General features: G+C 53.7%; 1 protein-coding gene across 2 annotated transcripts in view; it reads left to right on the top strand.

Moving 5' to 3' along the window:
• Positions 1-16662, top strand: part of mcf2a (MCF.2 cell line derived transforming sequence a) — a 212208-nt gene that overhangs the window by 50320 nt on the left and 145226 nt on the right. The window contains exon 4 of one of the 2 annotated variants that reach the window (XM_038775496.1): positions 6560-6650. The exons of the other annotated variant lie outside the window; for it this stretch is intronic. Within the exon in view, the coding sequence (XP_038631424.1) occupies positions 6560-6650 (91 nt within the window). The remainder of the gene's footprint in view (positions 1-6559; positions 6651-16662) is intronic. 2 annotated transcript variants of the gene reach the window in all.

Below are 16662 nucleotides of genomic sequence, written 5' to 3'. Positions count from 1 at the left end.
AGACCGCTGACCCCTCCTCACCCAGACCGCGGACCCCCTCCTCACCCAGACCGCGGACCCCCTCCTCACCCAGACCGCTGACCTCCTCACCCAGACCGCTGTCCCCTCCTCACCCAGACCGCGGACCCCCTCCTCACCCAGACCGCTGACCCCTCCTCACCCAGACCGTGGACCCCCTCCTCCTCACACAGTCCGCGGACCCCCTCCTGAACCAGACCACGGACCCCCTCCTCACCCAGACCGCTGACCCCCTCCTCACCCAGACCGCTGACCCCCTCCTCACCCAGACCGCAGACCCCCCCTCACCCAGACCGCAGGCCCACTCCTCACCCAGACCGCTGACCTCCTCCTTACCCAGACCGCAGACCCCCTCCTCACCCAGACTGCTGACCCCTCCTCACCCAGACCACTGACCCCTCCTCACCCAGATCGCTGACCCCCTCCTCACCCTGACCGCAGACCCCCTCCTCACCCAGACCGCTGACCCCTCCTCACCCAGACCGCTGACCCCCTCCTCACCCAGTCCGCGGACCCCCTCCTCACCCAGACAGCAGACCCCCTCCTCACCCAGACCGCAGACCCCCTCCTTACCCAGACCGCTGACCACTTCCTCACCCAGACCGCTGACTACTTCCTCACCCAGACCGCGGACCCCCTCCTCACGCAGACCGCGGACCCCCTCCTTACCCAGACTGCAGACCCCTCCTTATCCAGACCGCAGACCCCTCCTCCTCACTGGGCCCAGGTTGTCACACAGGTTGCTCTGCTCTGATAAAGATGCCACGTGATTGGTTACAAGGAATTTACACAACAAATGAAGCCATCCCTCCATCCTGCCTCCCCTCACCCTCCACCCTGCCTCCCCTCACCCTCCATCCTGCCTCCCCTCACCCTCCATCCAGCCTCCCCCACCCTCCATCCTGCCTCCCCTCACCCTCCACCCTGCCTCCCCTCACCCTCCACCCTGCCTCCCCTCACCCACCACCCTGCCTCCCCTCACCCTCCACCCTACCTCACCCTCCACCCTACCTCACCCTCCACCCTACCTCCCCTCACCCTCCATCCTGCCTCCCCTCACCCTCCACCCTGCCTCCCCTCACCCTACCTCCCCTTACCCTCCATCCTGCCTCCCCTCACCCTCCATCCTGCCTCCCCTCACCCTCCATCCTGCCTCCCCTCACCCTCCACCCTACCTCACTTCACCCTCCACCCTGCGTCCCCTCACCCCCCACCCTGCCTCCCCTCACCCTCCACCCTACCTCCCCTCACCCTCCACCCTGCCTCCCCTCACCCTCCACCCTACCACCACTCACCCTCCATCCTGCCTCCCCTCACCCTCCACCCTACCACCATCACACTCTACCCGACATCCCCTCACCATCCACCCTACCTCCCCTCACCCTCTACCCGACATCCCCTCACCCTCCACCCTACCTCCCCTCACCCTACCTCACCCTCCACTCTACCTCCCCTCACCCTCCATCCTGCCTCCCCTCACCCTCCACCCTACCTCCCCTCACCCTCCATCCTGCCTCCCCTCACCCTCCACCCTACCTCCCCTCACCCTACCTCCCCTTACCCTCCACCCTACCTCCCCTTACCCTCCACCATACCTCCCCTCACCCTCCACCCTACATCCCCTCACACTCCACCCTACCTCCCCTCACCCTCCACCCTGCCTCCCCTCACCCTCCACCCTACCTCCCCTTACCCTCCACCCTGCCTCCCCTCACCCTCCACCCTGCCTCCCCTCACCCTCCACCCTACATCACCCTCACCCTCCACCCTACCTCACACTCACCCTACATCCCCTCACCCTCCACCCTACCTCCCCTCACCCTCCATCCTACCTCCCCTCACCCTCCACCCTGCCTCCCCTCACCCTCCACCCTACCTCACCCTCCACCCTACCTCCCCTCACCCTCCACCCTGCCTCCCCTCACCCTCCACCCTTCCTCCCCTCACCCTCCACCCTGCCTCCCCTCACCCTCCCCCTACCTCCCCTCGCCCTCCACCCTACCTCCCCGCATCCTACCTCCCCTCACCCTCCACCCTACCTCCCCTCACCCTACCTCCCCTCACCCTCCACCCTTCCTCCCCTCACCCTCCACCCTACCTCACCTCACCCTCCACCCTGCCTCCCCTCACCCTCCACCCTACCTCCCCTCACCCTCCTCCTACCTCCCCTCGCCCTCCACCCTACCTCACCCTCCACCCTACCTCCTCTCACCCTCCACCCTACCTCCCCTCACCCTCCACCCTACCTCCCCTCACCCTCCACCCTACCTCCCCTCACCCTCCACCCTGCCTCCCCTCACCCTCCACCCTACCTCACCCTCCACCCTTCCTCCCCTCACACTCCACCCTACCTTCCCTCACCCTCCCCTACCTCCCCTCACCCTCCTCCCTACCTCCCCTCGCCCTCCACCCTACCTCCCCTCACCCTCCACCCTGCCTCCCCTCACCCTCCACCCTACCTCACCCTCCACCCTTCCTCCCCTCACACTCCACCCTACCTTCCCTCACCCTCCCCTACTTCCCCTCACCCTCCTCCCTACCTCCCCTCGCCCTCCACCCTACCTCCCCTCACCCTCCACCCTGCCTACCCTCACCCTCCACCCTACCTCACCCTCCACCCTTCCTCCCCTCACACTCCACCCTACCTCCCCTCGCCCTCCCCCCACCTCCCCTCACCCTCCACCCTACCTCCCCTCGCCCTCCACCCTACCTCCCCTCACCCTCCACCTTACCTCCCCTCACCCTCCACCCTACCTCCCCTCACCCTACCTCCCCTCACACTCCACCCTACATCCCCTCACCCTCCACCCTATCAGTATATTGTTCTCTTCTTTTAGCTTCATACGTTTTTCCAGCTTCCCACCTCAAATAATGCGACTGCTATGATGGCAAAATACTGCAGATGCTGGAAACGCAAAATTAAAGCAGAAAATGCTGGAAAAACTCAGCAGGTCAGGCAGCATCTGTGGAGAGAGAAACACATTTAAAAAAAAAAATTTAAGAGTATCCAGTTATTTTTTTTTATTTTCCAATTAAGGGGCAATTTAGCGTGGCCAATCCACCTACCCTGCATAGCATTAGGTTGTTGGGGGGGAAACCCACGCAGACACGGGGAGAATGTGCAAACTCCACACAGACAGTGACCCAGAGCCGGGATTCGAACCCGGGTCCTCAGCGCCGTAGTTCCACTGCTAACCATTGTGCTGGCCCTAGAGAAACATAGTTAATGGGTGTGATTTAACGCAGAGGTTTCTAAGTGTGGTAGTGAGCGGGAACTGCTGCGAGATTCCCGATGATCAGCCCGGTGAGGCGGCCACCCCCTATAAAACGTTAATTGGTCCGCCCAGGTCCCCAGGGCTTCACACTGCAAATGACTGTCCGGCCGGGCTGGGATTGCACCTGTCAGCCCCCAGGGGGAGCAGCACTTAAACCTTGCAGAGCAAACACCACACAGCTGACAGCCATGTCACCATGGAGACCAGGCCCCGCGATTCGCGGATGCCGACCTGGTCAGATTGTTGGACGTGTTGGAGATCAGACGGGATGACCAGTTCCCCCCCCCCCGAGGGTCAGCCATAGGGCAGCCTGGGAGGAAGTGACGTCATCTCGGGGAGCGTGACCACGTGCGCCCAGTCAGTGAGAAAACCAACATCCTCCAGCGGGCCGCGTGGTGGGTTGGCACCGTTCCCGCCCAATACCATCCCATGCCTCGGCCCACACATGTCCAGCAGTGCCACCCACCATACAACCCCCTCGTCTGCCCCATTCCTGCCCCCACCCCCACGATGAACGACACGTGCAGCTCACGATGCCCCCTCTGTGTCCCTGGAGGAGAAGTTGGCCCACAACAGACAGGAGAGGGCTAAGATGGGCAACGGGGTGGCAGATAGCAGAGTCCTCGGCACCTATGAGGAACTGGAGGTCGAGGGGGTGGTCCAGGACAGATCTGTCACGGGCGTCGAGGTCGCCGTACGGGGCAGAGGTGAGGTTCCACCGGCCCCACCCGGACGACCAGTCACAAGTGAGTTGTTAATGTCCTCCAGACTGACCCATCCCTCCCTCTGACCACATGTCCATTCTCCCGCAGGACCTCCATCTGACGGTGCTGGCCCATCCGGGGTGGTCCCCCCTCTCCAGCCTCCCATCAGAACACCTCTGAGGTGAGGAGACCACCCTATTCGTGGCACAGCTGTAATCCCCACCCTCCACAAGCACAGAGACACACACCTCGAAGGGCAACAGTAGCGGACAGGCTTCTGAGGCTCCATCTGGCGAGCACCACAGAGTTGCTGATGTACATCAGGTGGAGGCAGGAACACCCCCCCCCCCCCCCCGGCGAGACAGCAGTCGGAGGGCTGCTGGATCCCAGTCAGATGCTGAGCCTCAGGACCAGGCTTACCCGGAGATGATGAAGTCGATCAGAGTGTGGCCATGATGTTCAGAGGGGGAATGGGGGATGTCAGCGACACTCCAGCAGGTCCATAGTTGATTGGAGGAATCTCAGAGTCTACGCGCGCAGGAGATGGCGACTGCAATGGTGCACGCCGTCAGAACCATTAGTGGAGATGTCCATGGCATGGCTCAGTCGGTGACGGCCGTGGCTGAGCGCCTCGATAGCATGTCCCAGTCGCTGGGGGATGTGTACTCGTCCCAGGTGGACATTGGTGAGTTGCTGTGTAGAGTGTCTCAGTCGTAGGGGGGGATATCTGAGATGCTCCAGAGCATGTCCCAGTTACTGAGGAGCATTGCCGAGGCCATTGGCACCACGGTGCGGATATTGGGGAGCTGCAAGGCCTGGCAGAACCCCTGGGCCCTATGGGAGTCCTGGGTGCCAACCCAGAGCCACCCTCTGGAGTGGCAACAGCTGCCAGCAGTTCCCCACGACCCCCCCCCCCCTCCCCGCTGACAATGGTGTGTCTCGGAGCCAGCAGCCAGAGCAGGGTGGCACGGTGGGGCATGTGCCGCCGGCAAGTGGGTCGGGGCCCTCCAGCCCCAGGCCCCCCAGAGTTTGTTCACCAGGGGCATGGAAGGCCACGGGACGCGGGAAGCAGCCGGCTGTCCCAACTTCTGATGTGCATCCTGGGGACACGCCGAGACGCAGCGGTAGAGCATGGATGGATAAGCAGGTCAGGGATCACTGAGAGGACCCTGGGGGGGAGGGGGATAAGGGGGGGAGGAGGCGCGGAAGATTTGGGTGGAGGGGTGGGGAAGGTCGGGGTAGCACCATCGAGGGCGAGGGACAGTTGGGGACACATTTGTGCAGCAACTTCCGTCCGCAATGTTGGCCAACCACCAAACCCCCCCCCCCCCCCCCCCCCCCCCGGACATAGGAGGCCCTGGCTCCCTCCCTCCCTCCACCCAGGCACACCGGGTCCTGGGTGTGAGCGAGCACTCGCCATAAAGACAGGAGTCAGACTGGGGCATAGATTGAGGAGTACCCAGCTCTCTGTGGAGTATCATTACCCCCTTGCTGACAGTGTCAACACAGTCCCATCCCCCTGGAGTGCTGTTATACAGGCCCTGGGAGGGGTGAGCAGGGTGCGGGAGGAGGAGGGAGGGGGGGGGGGGGGGGTGGGGATGAGGGGTGGGGGAGTGGGAGGGATGGAAAGCAGGGAGAGGGAAGGGGGATGGTGGATGTGGTCATGTGCTATGAGAAGCGGGTGAGGATGACTGTGCATGGTTTGTTTTCGAACACGAACTATTGCCATATTGGAATCTTGCTGTGTGCAAATTAACTACTGTGTTCGCCCAGTACAATAATGACTATAGTTTAAAATAACTTAATTTGCTATAAAGTACTTTGAAACATCCTGAAGTTGTGAAAAGTGCTAAAGAAATGGAAGTGCTTTCAAAAGTGTGTTCGTGACCAATTACGCAGACAAGTGGCCCTGGTCGGCATGGAGGCACAGCGCTTAGCACTGCTGCCTCACAACGTCACTACTCAGTTCGATTCCGACCTTGGGTCACTGTCTGTGTGGAGTCTGCACCTTCTCCCCCTGGCTACATGGGTTTCCTTCGGGTGCTCCGGTTTCCTCCCACAGTCCAAAGATGTGCAGGTTGGGTGGGGTAATGGGGGCAGGGCAGGGAAGTGGGCCAAGGTAGCGTGCTCTTCCAAACGGTCAATGCCGACTCGATGGGCCGAATGCCTCCGTCTGCACTGTCGGGATTCTGTGATCCCGCACAGCTGACCATCCCCCGAAGTAGCCGAGAAAGTCACCTTGTGTAAATTGAGCGGCTGTTCAGGACACAGGCGGCTGAACAGAACTTTCATCAAACAGGCAGTGACCTTGGACACATCCCGAGAACTGCATTCAAATAGAAGACAAACTATGGAGTGAGTCATTGGGTGGTGTTAGTGGTCTGCGTTAGCACGTGGACCACGGGCTGAAGCTCAGCTTCCCGTTGGCTCTGAACCTTTCGCTCTGTCACCCAAGTGGGGAAAAGCAATCATCAGAGGATTTATTTCACACGGTTTTCTGCATTTCGTTCTAATTGGTAACAAGCTGGTTTGACACTTTTCTCTTTTTCACTTTTCTCACAGTCTACACAAACCTGAAATCAAGTTCATTGTTATCTTGGACAGGCGCCTGGATACATGGGCATCTATCAAAGCAGCTCTCATCCAAATAGCGGTGTGTAATTGATTTTCCATTCATTCTTCAGTGCCTGTGATTACGAAGACACCTTCTGTTCTCATTAAAGAATTCAAAAAGGTCTGATTTCACGATCAATTTAATAAGCAACAGCACTCAAATAGTTACTGCAGAATGTGACTGTAAAATGAACCCTTCCCCTCTCCTCGGGACCACTCACATTGAGAGGATGGAATACCCTTGTGGTGATATTGATCAGTTACTCAAAGTTGGGGATCAATCATTGGGCATACGTCGAGTCCCAAATCCATCTAACACAATATCAAGAGATATTGAACCATCTGAACCGGAGAGGGTAGACAATTCCCGTTCTAGCGATGGCACCACCAACAGTACCACAGATCTCCCCCCACCCTCCTGCACCACATCTGACCCCCTCCCCCCAACACACACACACACACACACACTCACATAAAAACTAGACCACCCCGATCCGTCCGCCCGAAGATGAAGATCAGACCGCGCGGATCTGATCCCCAGCCGCCTATCAGGCCCCCCCCCCCCCCCCCCCCCCCGGTGTCCGATCCCACTGCCCCTCCCCCACCAGGGCGGCTGCAGACTCAGTCCTGCATCCCGACCGGCAATAGGTGGTTAGTTCCGTGCCATCGGGAACTTGGCCGGTCGGGAGCGGAGGATCGCTGGACGGGAACTGGCAATAGGCCTCCAGCCGCGCAGAGTACTCCGCGATCGCGCCGATTCCCGGGTCCCAGAGGATCGGCGGACCAACGCCGGGCCCAATTTCGGTGTGAAATTGGATTCTCCGACCCCGCGCCCAACGCGATTTCGGCGTGAGGGCTGCGGAGAATCCAGCCCCAGATTCTCCAGCAGATATGATGGAAACCTCACCTTTCTCCCACTGTTCCCCGCCTCCAGCTTCCCAGCCTCCAGCTTCCCCGCCTCCAGCTTCCCCACCTCCAGCTTCCCCACCTTGTTGCCCTGGACAGATATCACAATCCTTCAACAAATCTGGATCCTGTAGTATTCCCCAACAATTGTCATCGCCACACCGACTCCACCAGTTCGAGAGGCTGCCCACAGCAGCTTGGGAGGTTAGCAGCCTTTCTGATATCCCAAGAATAAAGAGCAAAGTTGTAAGGCACACACTAACTCAGTTGGGTTTGGTAGGAAGCTGAGAGGCCGGACCTATGACCATTTGTGAAAGCCCAGTTCTGTGGGTCAGCTCTTGCTATCAGAGTTCTATAAAAGGAACCAACATCACATCCTTCCCTCTGCCAAGGTCTTTTATACATCAATAATAATTACGTTTCTCTGTCCCCAATAATTAGAACATAAAACACATGCGATCAGTCCATCAAAATTGAGTCTTTCAGGGGGTTTCTGATTTCTAGCGGAGCGGCGTGACTCCTCCTGAGGTGCTTTTTGCAGGAACCACCACACCCGGCATCGACTCAGGTGCTGATAACCCAGCTTCATCCGTATCCATGGGGACCACAGGCCTGGCTGGCTCGGCACTTCACTGTTTCCTGCTGGTAACATGGTTTCAGGTGGCTGTACTGGCTGCTGGGTCAACTCTCGCCCTCGTAAATGGCCTACATGCTCCTGGCCGATTCCTCCTCGTACATCCGCTTTATCACAGTAAGAAGTCTTACAACACCAGGTAAACCTGAGGAAGGAGCTGCGCTCCGAAAGCTAGTGTTTGAAATAAACCTGTTGGACTTTAACCTGGTATTGTAAGAATTCTTACTGTGCTCACCCCAGTCCAACACCGGCATCTCCACATCATCTGCTTTATCAGACAAAGGTCCTGTTTTTGGTCAACAACTGTTTGTTATCTATATCAACGATTTGGATGAGAATGTACAAGGCATGATCAGTAAGCTTGCAGATGGCACTAAAACAGATGTTTTTGTAGAGAGTGAGGAAGGTTATCAATAATTGCAGCAGGATCTTGATTAGCTGGGGAAGTGGGCCGAGAAATGGCAAATGGAGTTCAATACAGATAAGTGTGAGGCGTTGCATTTGGCAAAGTCAAATCAAGGTGGGACTTTCACGGTGAATGGTAGGACTTTAGGGAATATTTTGGAACAGAGGGACCTTGGTGTTCAGGTGCAAGGTTCTCTAAAGATGGAGTCACAGATAGATAGGGCAGTGGAGAAGGCTTTTGGCATGCTGGCCTTTATCAGTCAGGGCATTGAGTATAGAAGTTGGGAAGTTTATGCTGCAATTGCACAGGACGTTGGTGAGGCTGCACCTGGAGTATTGTGTTCAGATTTCGTCGTCTTGCTATAGGAAAGATGTTATTAAACTGGAGAGAGTGAAGAAGAGATTTACAAGGTTGTTGCCAGGACTCAAGGGACTGAGTTAGAGGGAGTGATTGGACAGGCTGGGACTTTTTTCTTTGAAGAGTAGGAGACTGAGGGGCGATCTTATAGAGGTGAATAAGATCATGAGAGGCATGGATAGGGTGAATGCACTCAGTCTTTTTCCCAGGGTTGGGGAATCGAGAACTAGAAGGTTTAAGTTAAGAGGGGAAAGAATTAATGGGAATCTGAGGAGCTACTTTTTTTACACAGAGGGTGGTACGTATGTGGAATGAGCTGCCAGAGGAAGTGGTTGAGGCAGCGACATTGACAACATTTAAAAGGCATTTGAACAGATACATGAATAGGAAAGGTTTAGAGGGATATGGGCCAAATGCAGGAAAATTAGGTTAGCGTAAATGGGCCTTTTGGTTGGCATGGAGCAGTTTGGCCGAAGGGCCTGTCTCCGTGTCGTAGATTCTACGATTCTCTGATTACTCCCAGGATCTAACTCGAGTCGCTTTCAAAATTTCTGAAAACGACCTTGCCGATTTGCCTGAATCACGATATTTCTTTTGATGCACTGACAGGCCCTTCCTCTGCCTGGGAAATTTGGAAACACCAGGCTTAGTCGGGTCCTAAGACTCCAGCCCATCCAGAACTCTGCTGGCGGCGATCCTGTTGCAGAGTGCGGAGTGATTCTGTAGCCCAGAAGGAGTTATGGGATTCTGGCCTCCAAGGTCTCCCCTGAATGCTTCTTAAGGCCGACCTCAAAGGTTCGGACGGCTCATTCAGCCGGGATGTTGGATGCTGGGTGGTAAGGCGCCGTCCTGATCTGCTTAGTACCATTTAAGGAGGTGACATTTTGAACTTTAGCCTCCGTGAACGTGTTCCATTATCCGACACAATGACGTCAGGAAATGAATGAAATGAAAATCGCTTATTGTCACGAGTAGACTTCAATGAAGTTACTGTGAAAAGTCCCTAGTCGCCACATTCCGGCGCCTGTTCGGGGAGGCTGGTATGGGAATCGAACCGTGCTGCAGGCCTGCTTGGTCTGCTTTAAAAGCCAGTGATTTAGCCCAGTGAGCTAAACCAGCCCCTCCTGTGGGTCGAAAAACAGTGACGCAATTTCTCAATTGTGGCATGCGACAACGTTGCAAAAACATTGTGCCGAAGAATGGCCCCACATAATCAACACAAACTCTTACCAATGGCTGTCCCGACCGTTCCAAGGATGCAGTGGGGCTGTAGCGGGCAATCTTTGTTGCAATTGGTACTGTTCACAATGTTTCACTGGACGCTCAGTGTTGCTAGCGATGCTTGGCCACCACAGGTAACTCCTAGCGAGCCTTTTCATCTTAGATGTAGCCGGCTGGACACCGTGCAATTCGCCCCGGAGAAACTCCCTTCCTGGTACAGGGATGACTACCCTGACACCCCAAAGTATGATGGCATCTTTGTTACTTTTGTATATGGTGTGGTTTCATTTCTTCAGAAACTGGCCCAACCTCTTTGTATCCTGTGCCTCACTTTGGACAACAGAGGATCTGACCTGCTCCAATGCTGGAATTGCTGCCCCGAATGAATTAGCACCCGACGCTGCGATTGGCTGAAGAGCCTTCTCAACTTTAAAAAGACTCGAGTGGTTTGCAGGTGGTAACAATGGTGCCTCCCGTATATACTCTGGTGAAGCTTCTTCACCCCACATATTATTGAAAGGCTTCTGTTTTGATCTGAGAGTAGCATTTTCCGACCTCTTGGAGGTCCTCGAGACATTCCCTATAGATCTTTCAGACATTGCCATCCACCTTATGGGCCAATACATCACCAACAACATCCGGACAGGCGTCACAGGTTAACCCCAATTCCTTCGACGGGTCGAAATGCATCAATTAACACGATGAATATAACAATAGCTTTACTCTGTTCAAAGCTTCTCTCTCTAGGACGTCATCCAAACCCAACGCCGGTGTTTTAGCAGCAAATGCAAAAGCACCAATCACGTTGAGAAATGTGACAGAATACACCCACAGTGATTCACCATTCCTATCAATCACTTGAGCTCAGATGTGTTTCTGGGGGCGGAGCCTTCTTTATTGCTCTGACCTTCAGGGTGTTTTCCTTTTGCATCTGCGCAATATCCTAGATAGGGATAGGCTATCTCAGTGGCTTGAAAAGTACATAATTCCTTCCTGAGGCATACTCCAGCCTCTTGAAATTTCTTTGGCACCTTCTCTTAAAGTTAGCTGGGGGCTCAGCTTCTGACCATCCAGCTGGGAAAACATCAGCCAGGTAGACTATGGCTTGTGGCAGACGTTGCTGTATATTTTCCATTGTTCTCTGGAGAATAGCACGTACTGACGACACACCAAAAGCTGGGTGTGTAGACTGAAACACATTTTTGTGCGTGTTTATTGTAATGTAACCTGGGGAAACCCACGTCCCACTCAAGTTGCTGATATGCATGACTCATATCCAGCTTTGTATTGGACCCACCTGCAGCTAGCTTTGCATACAAGTCTTCAATCTTGGGGATGGGATACTTGTTTATCTTGGCAGTTTAGTTAGCTGCTAATTTGTAGTCTCTACAGATGCGGACTGTCTTGTCAGGCTTTATCAGGGGGACTACGGGTGCTGCCCACTCCGCGAATTTAACTGGCTTGTTCATACCCAGTTCTACCAATCTCTTCAGATCCATGTCCACCCTTTCTCACAAGGCGTATTATAATAATAATATAATAATCGCTTATTGTCACAAGTTGGCTTCAATGAAGTTACTGTGAAAAGCCCCTAGTCGCCACATTCCGGTGCCTGTTCGGAGAGGCCAGTATGGGAATTGAACCCGTGCGGCTGCCTTGTTCTGCATTACAAGCCAGCTGTTTAGCCCACTGTGCAAAACCAGCCCTATATGGTAATGGTCTCACTCTAAATATATTAGGGGTTGCCTCTGGATCTACATGGCACAAAGGCACAGCGGTCAGCGTTGCTGCCTCACAGCGCCAGGATCCCAGGTTCGATTCCCGGCTGGGTCACTGTCTGTGCGGAGTCTGCACGTCCTCCCCGTGTGTGCGTGGGTTTCCTCCGGGTGCTCCGGTTTTCTCCCACAGTCCAAAGATGTGCAGGTTTGGTGGATTGGCCATGATAAATTGCCTTTAGTGCAGGCTAGTTAGGGTTGGGGGGGGATAAAGCATGACAGCGGCCCCCCTAGGTGGGGCGTTCTTTCGGAGGGATGGTGCAAACTTGATGGGCTGAGCGGCCTCCTCCTGCACTGTAGGAATTCTATGGTTCTTATGGATGTACAGATCTTAAATTTAATTTAAAAGGTCCCATTAAACCATTGTCGATTGTCATAAAAGGAGGCCCCTTTATTTTGCCTAACGCATCGTGAAAATCATTCTCATACTCCTTCTTTAACTCGGACAACTCTGAGTGCCAGCCTTACCTTGCCAAGATGCCCAGTTGGCACTGTCAGCTGGCATGCGCACTACCAGGGTGACAGGGTGGCACTTCCAGGCTGGCATTTTGTGCGCATGCATGATTGTGCTGGGGGAGCCTTTGTGGGTGTTGGGGGGTGCAGCAAAAGGCACCAGAGACCGTCCCATAGTACGTTTGGGCTGGGGGAGGCCGGGACCGCGTCGGGGGCCTCAGACATCGGGGCACCTTTTTAAAAACAAGCTCCACTCGCCGGAATTGCCCAAACGGGGCTATGTGTGGTCTTGGCTGTTCATTCCCCGTTGAGGCCACGAGTCGCGCTGTGTAGCCATGTGATTCTCGGCGCTGGGAAACACACGGTTAAACACACTCGTTATGGGACTTTGGGCGGGATTCTAATTGTGTATCCTTGGGTGACCATTTATAAACGGGTGGAAGTGTCCCAGCCAACATTCTTCACCAACCAAATCGCTAATAATTGTTTGACTGGCGGAAGTCCATTTTTAACATTACGCAATTATTCCTGATCTTGCAGTTTGTGTTTAACCTTGCCGGTTGTGTATAGCCTTTTGTGCACAGCTCAGATATTGTTTTCCAGTTCATATCCCAGTGAGATGCAAATATCACCTTCCAAACAGTTTTCAAATCCAATCCATTACTTTTTTTTTTTAATTTAGAGTATCCAATTTATTTTTTCCAATTAAGGGGCAATTTACCATGGCCAATCCACCTATCCTGCACATCTTTTGGGTTGTGGGGACGAAACTCACGCAAACACGGAGAATGTGCAAACTCCACACAGACAGTGACCCAGAGCTGGGATCGAACCTGGGACCTTGGCGCCGTGAGGCAACCGTGCTAACTACTTGCGCCACGGTGCAGCCCCCAATCCATTACTTTGATGACATTTCAACTATTGTCATCGCTGTGAGTGGGAGATTTGTTCCCTTCAAATCAGCTGCCGAATAATCATCGCTGTTCATTCCTCACAAAGCACGTTGGAACATCTTGGTGCAAACACGGCCAATTAAGAAAAAGTAACAAAAGCTGCTTCACAGCTCCAGGGTCCCGGGTTCAATTCTGGCCTTGGGTGACTGTCTGTGCAGAGTCTGTACGTTCTCCCCGTGTGTGCGTGGGTTTCCTCCGGGTGCTCCGTTTTCCTCCCACAGTCCAAAGACTCTTGCAGGATTGGCGGTGATCAATTGTCCAGGCGGGGTTACTGGGTTATGGGGATAGGGTGGGGTGTGGGCCTAGGTAGGGTACTCATTCCAAAGGCCAGTGCAGACTCAATGGGCCGAATGGCTTCCTTCTGCACTGTAGGGATTCTATGATTCTATGAACCCCCTCAGGCTATCAATATTTGTCCAGGAGAGGACATTAACCGGGGCTATTCAAAATGGTAGGTCTCTGGTGAAACTGCAAACTTTAAACAGAAGTAGATCCACTGCCAACTGTCCAGCTGACTGAGTTATACGGGCCCTTAATCAATCCCAAACTAATCCCACTGCCCCAAACTCACACGATAGCCCCGTATCAATCCCAAACTAATCCCACTGCCCCGCTCCCTCCCCATAGCCCTGTATCAATCCCAAACTAATCCCACTGCCCCGCTCCCTCCCCATAGCCCTGCATCAATCCCAAACTAATCCCACTGCCCCGCTCCCTCCCCATAGCCCTGTATCAATCCCAAACTAATCCCACTGCCCCACTCTCTCCCCATAGCCCTGCATCAATCCCAAACTAATCCCACTGCCCCGCTCCCTCCCCATAGCCCTGCATCAATCCCAAACTAATCCCACTGCTCCGCTCCCTCCCCATAGCCCTGCATCAATCCCAAACTAATCCCACTGCCCCGCGCTCTCCCCATAGCCCTGCATCAATCCCAAACTAATCCCACTGCCCCGCGCTCTCCCCATAGCCCTGCATCAATCCCAAACTAATCCCACTGCCCCGCGCTCTCCCCATAGCCCTGCATCAATCCCAAACTAATCCCACTGCCCCGCTCCCTCCCCATAGTCCTGCATCAATCCCAAACTAATCCCACTGCCCCGCGCTCTCCCCATAGCCATATATCAATCCCAAATTAATTCATCTCTGCTTGCCTTCTTCCATCAGGGGCATCCTTGCTTCTGGAACGGTGGAATACCCTCCAACAGTTTTAGCCTATGCTACCCTCTGAAGAAATACACAAGAGGACTTTTGGTTCTAGACTCTGGGCTCACATGAAACCTTAAGTCTTATTTTATTTTGGCCTTGCCCTATACCCCTTCCTTCCCCTTATCTCTCCTTTATGGTGTGAGTGCAGAAGGAGCAGCCATTGCAAAACCCCTTCCTGTGTTTTGTGTGTGTGTTTTCAAAATAAATCAACCCTCTTTTTTTTTTACCGTGGGCAGGATTTTTCAGTCGCGCCCGGCCAACGATTGGAAATTCCCGCCCGTGGTCAATGGACCTTCAGAAGGTGGTGGTGAGCTGTCTTCTTGAACCACAGCAGTCCCTGAGGTGTCGGTACACCCACTGTGCTCATAGAACATAGAACATTACAGCGCAGTACAGGCCCTTCGGCCCTCGATGTTGCGCCGACCTGTGAAACCCCTCTAAAGCCCATCTACACTATTCCCTTATCATCCATATGCCTATCCAATGACCATTTGAATGCGTTTAGTGTTGGCGAGTCCACTACTGTTGCAGGCAGGGCATTCCACGCCCTTACTACTCTCTGAATAAAGAACCTACCTCTGACATCTGTCCTATATCTATCTCCCCTCAATTGAAAGCTATGCACCCTCTTACTGGACATCACCATCCGAGGAAAAAGGCTCTCACTGTCCACCCTATCTAATCCTCTGATCATCTTGTATGCCTCAATTAAGTCACCTCTTAACCTTCTTCACTGTAATGAAAACAGCCTCAAGTCCTTCAGCCTTTCCTCATAAGATCTTCCCTCCATACCAGGCAACCTCCTCTGCACCCTTTCCAATGCTTCCACATCCTTCCTATAATGCGGCGACCAGAATTGCACGCAATACTCCAAATGCTTCCACACCAGAGTTTTGTACAGCTGCAACATGACCTCATGGCTCCGAAACTCAATTCCTCTACCAATAAAAGCTAACACACCGTACGCCTTCTTAACAACCCTCTCAACCTGGGTGGCATCTTTCAGGGATCTATGTACATGGACACCGAGATCTCTCTGCTCATCCACACTACCAAGAATCTTACCATTAGCCCAGTACTCTGTCTTCCTGTTATTCCTTCCAAAATGTCAACCCAACTCTGCAGCTTATCTATGTCCCTCTGTAACTTGTAACATCCTTCCGCACTGTCCACAACTCCACCGACTTTAATGTCATCTGCAAATTTACTCACCCATCCTTCTACGCCCTCCTCCATTTCATTTATAAAAATGACAAACAGCAGTGGCCCCAAAACAGATCCTTGTGGTACACCACTAGTAACTGGACTCCAGTGCGAATATTTCCCATCAACCACCAGGATGTTGCCCCAGTGCTTGATGGTACTGAGAACGATTACTTGTGGAATGATTGGTACCGCCAATAATGATGATTTTTTAAAAAATTCAGAGTACCAAATTATTTTTTTCCAATTAAGGGGCAATTTAGCAATGGCCAACCCACCTACCCTGCAGACCCACGCAGACATGGGGAGAATGTGCAAACTCCACACAGACAGTGACCCGGGACTGCGATTCGAACCCGGGGCCTCTGTGCCGTGAGGCAGCAGTGCTAACCACTGTGCCACCCTGTTAATAATGATGATGATGACGTAAGGAAGATCCATAAAATGATATTATGCTGACTGGGATGAATTATTAAGTGAATCAAATAGTGATCCGAGTGATTTTGAAGCATTTCAATGCAAAGTGTTGCAGTTTGGTTTTATGGTGTGTATTTGTAGTGTGTTGGACAAAGTGAATTTTTTTCTTGCATTCTTTCACACGGCATGAGGGTCGCTAGCCATGTTGACATTTATTGCCCATCCCTAATTGAGAAGGCTTGGTGGTGAGCTGCCTTCTCTAACCACTGCTGTCCCTGTGGTGTGGGTTAGATAGTATACAGTTTGTAATGTTGCAAAACAAATAACTGTTAACGAATTAATATGAATTATTTAGTGTTGCTGGTTTTTATTTCATTTCATAAGACCAAATGACATGGGAGCAGAATTAGGCCATTTGGCCCATCGAGCCTGCTCCGCCATTCAATCACGGCTGATATTTTTCTCATCCCCCCTTCTCCCAACTTCTCCCCATAACCCTTGATCCCCTTATTAATCAA

The sequence above is a fragment of the Scyliorhinus canicula genome, chromosome 17 (genome assembly GCF_902713615.1).
Source record: "Scyliorhinus canicula chromosome 17, sScyCan1.1, whole genome shotgun sequence".
NCBI lineage: Eukaryota > Metazoa > Chordata > Chondrichthyes > Carcharhiniformes > Scyliorhinidae > Scyliorhinus > Scyliorhinus canicula.
Note: the sequence above shows the minus strand (reverse complement) of the source record. Positions and strands in the feature narration are given on the sequence as shown.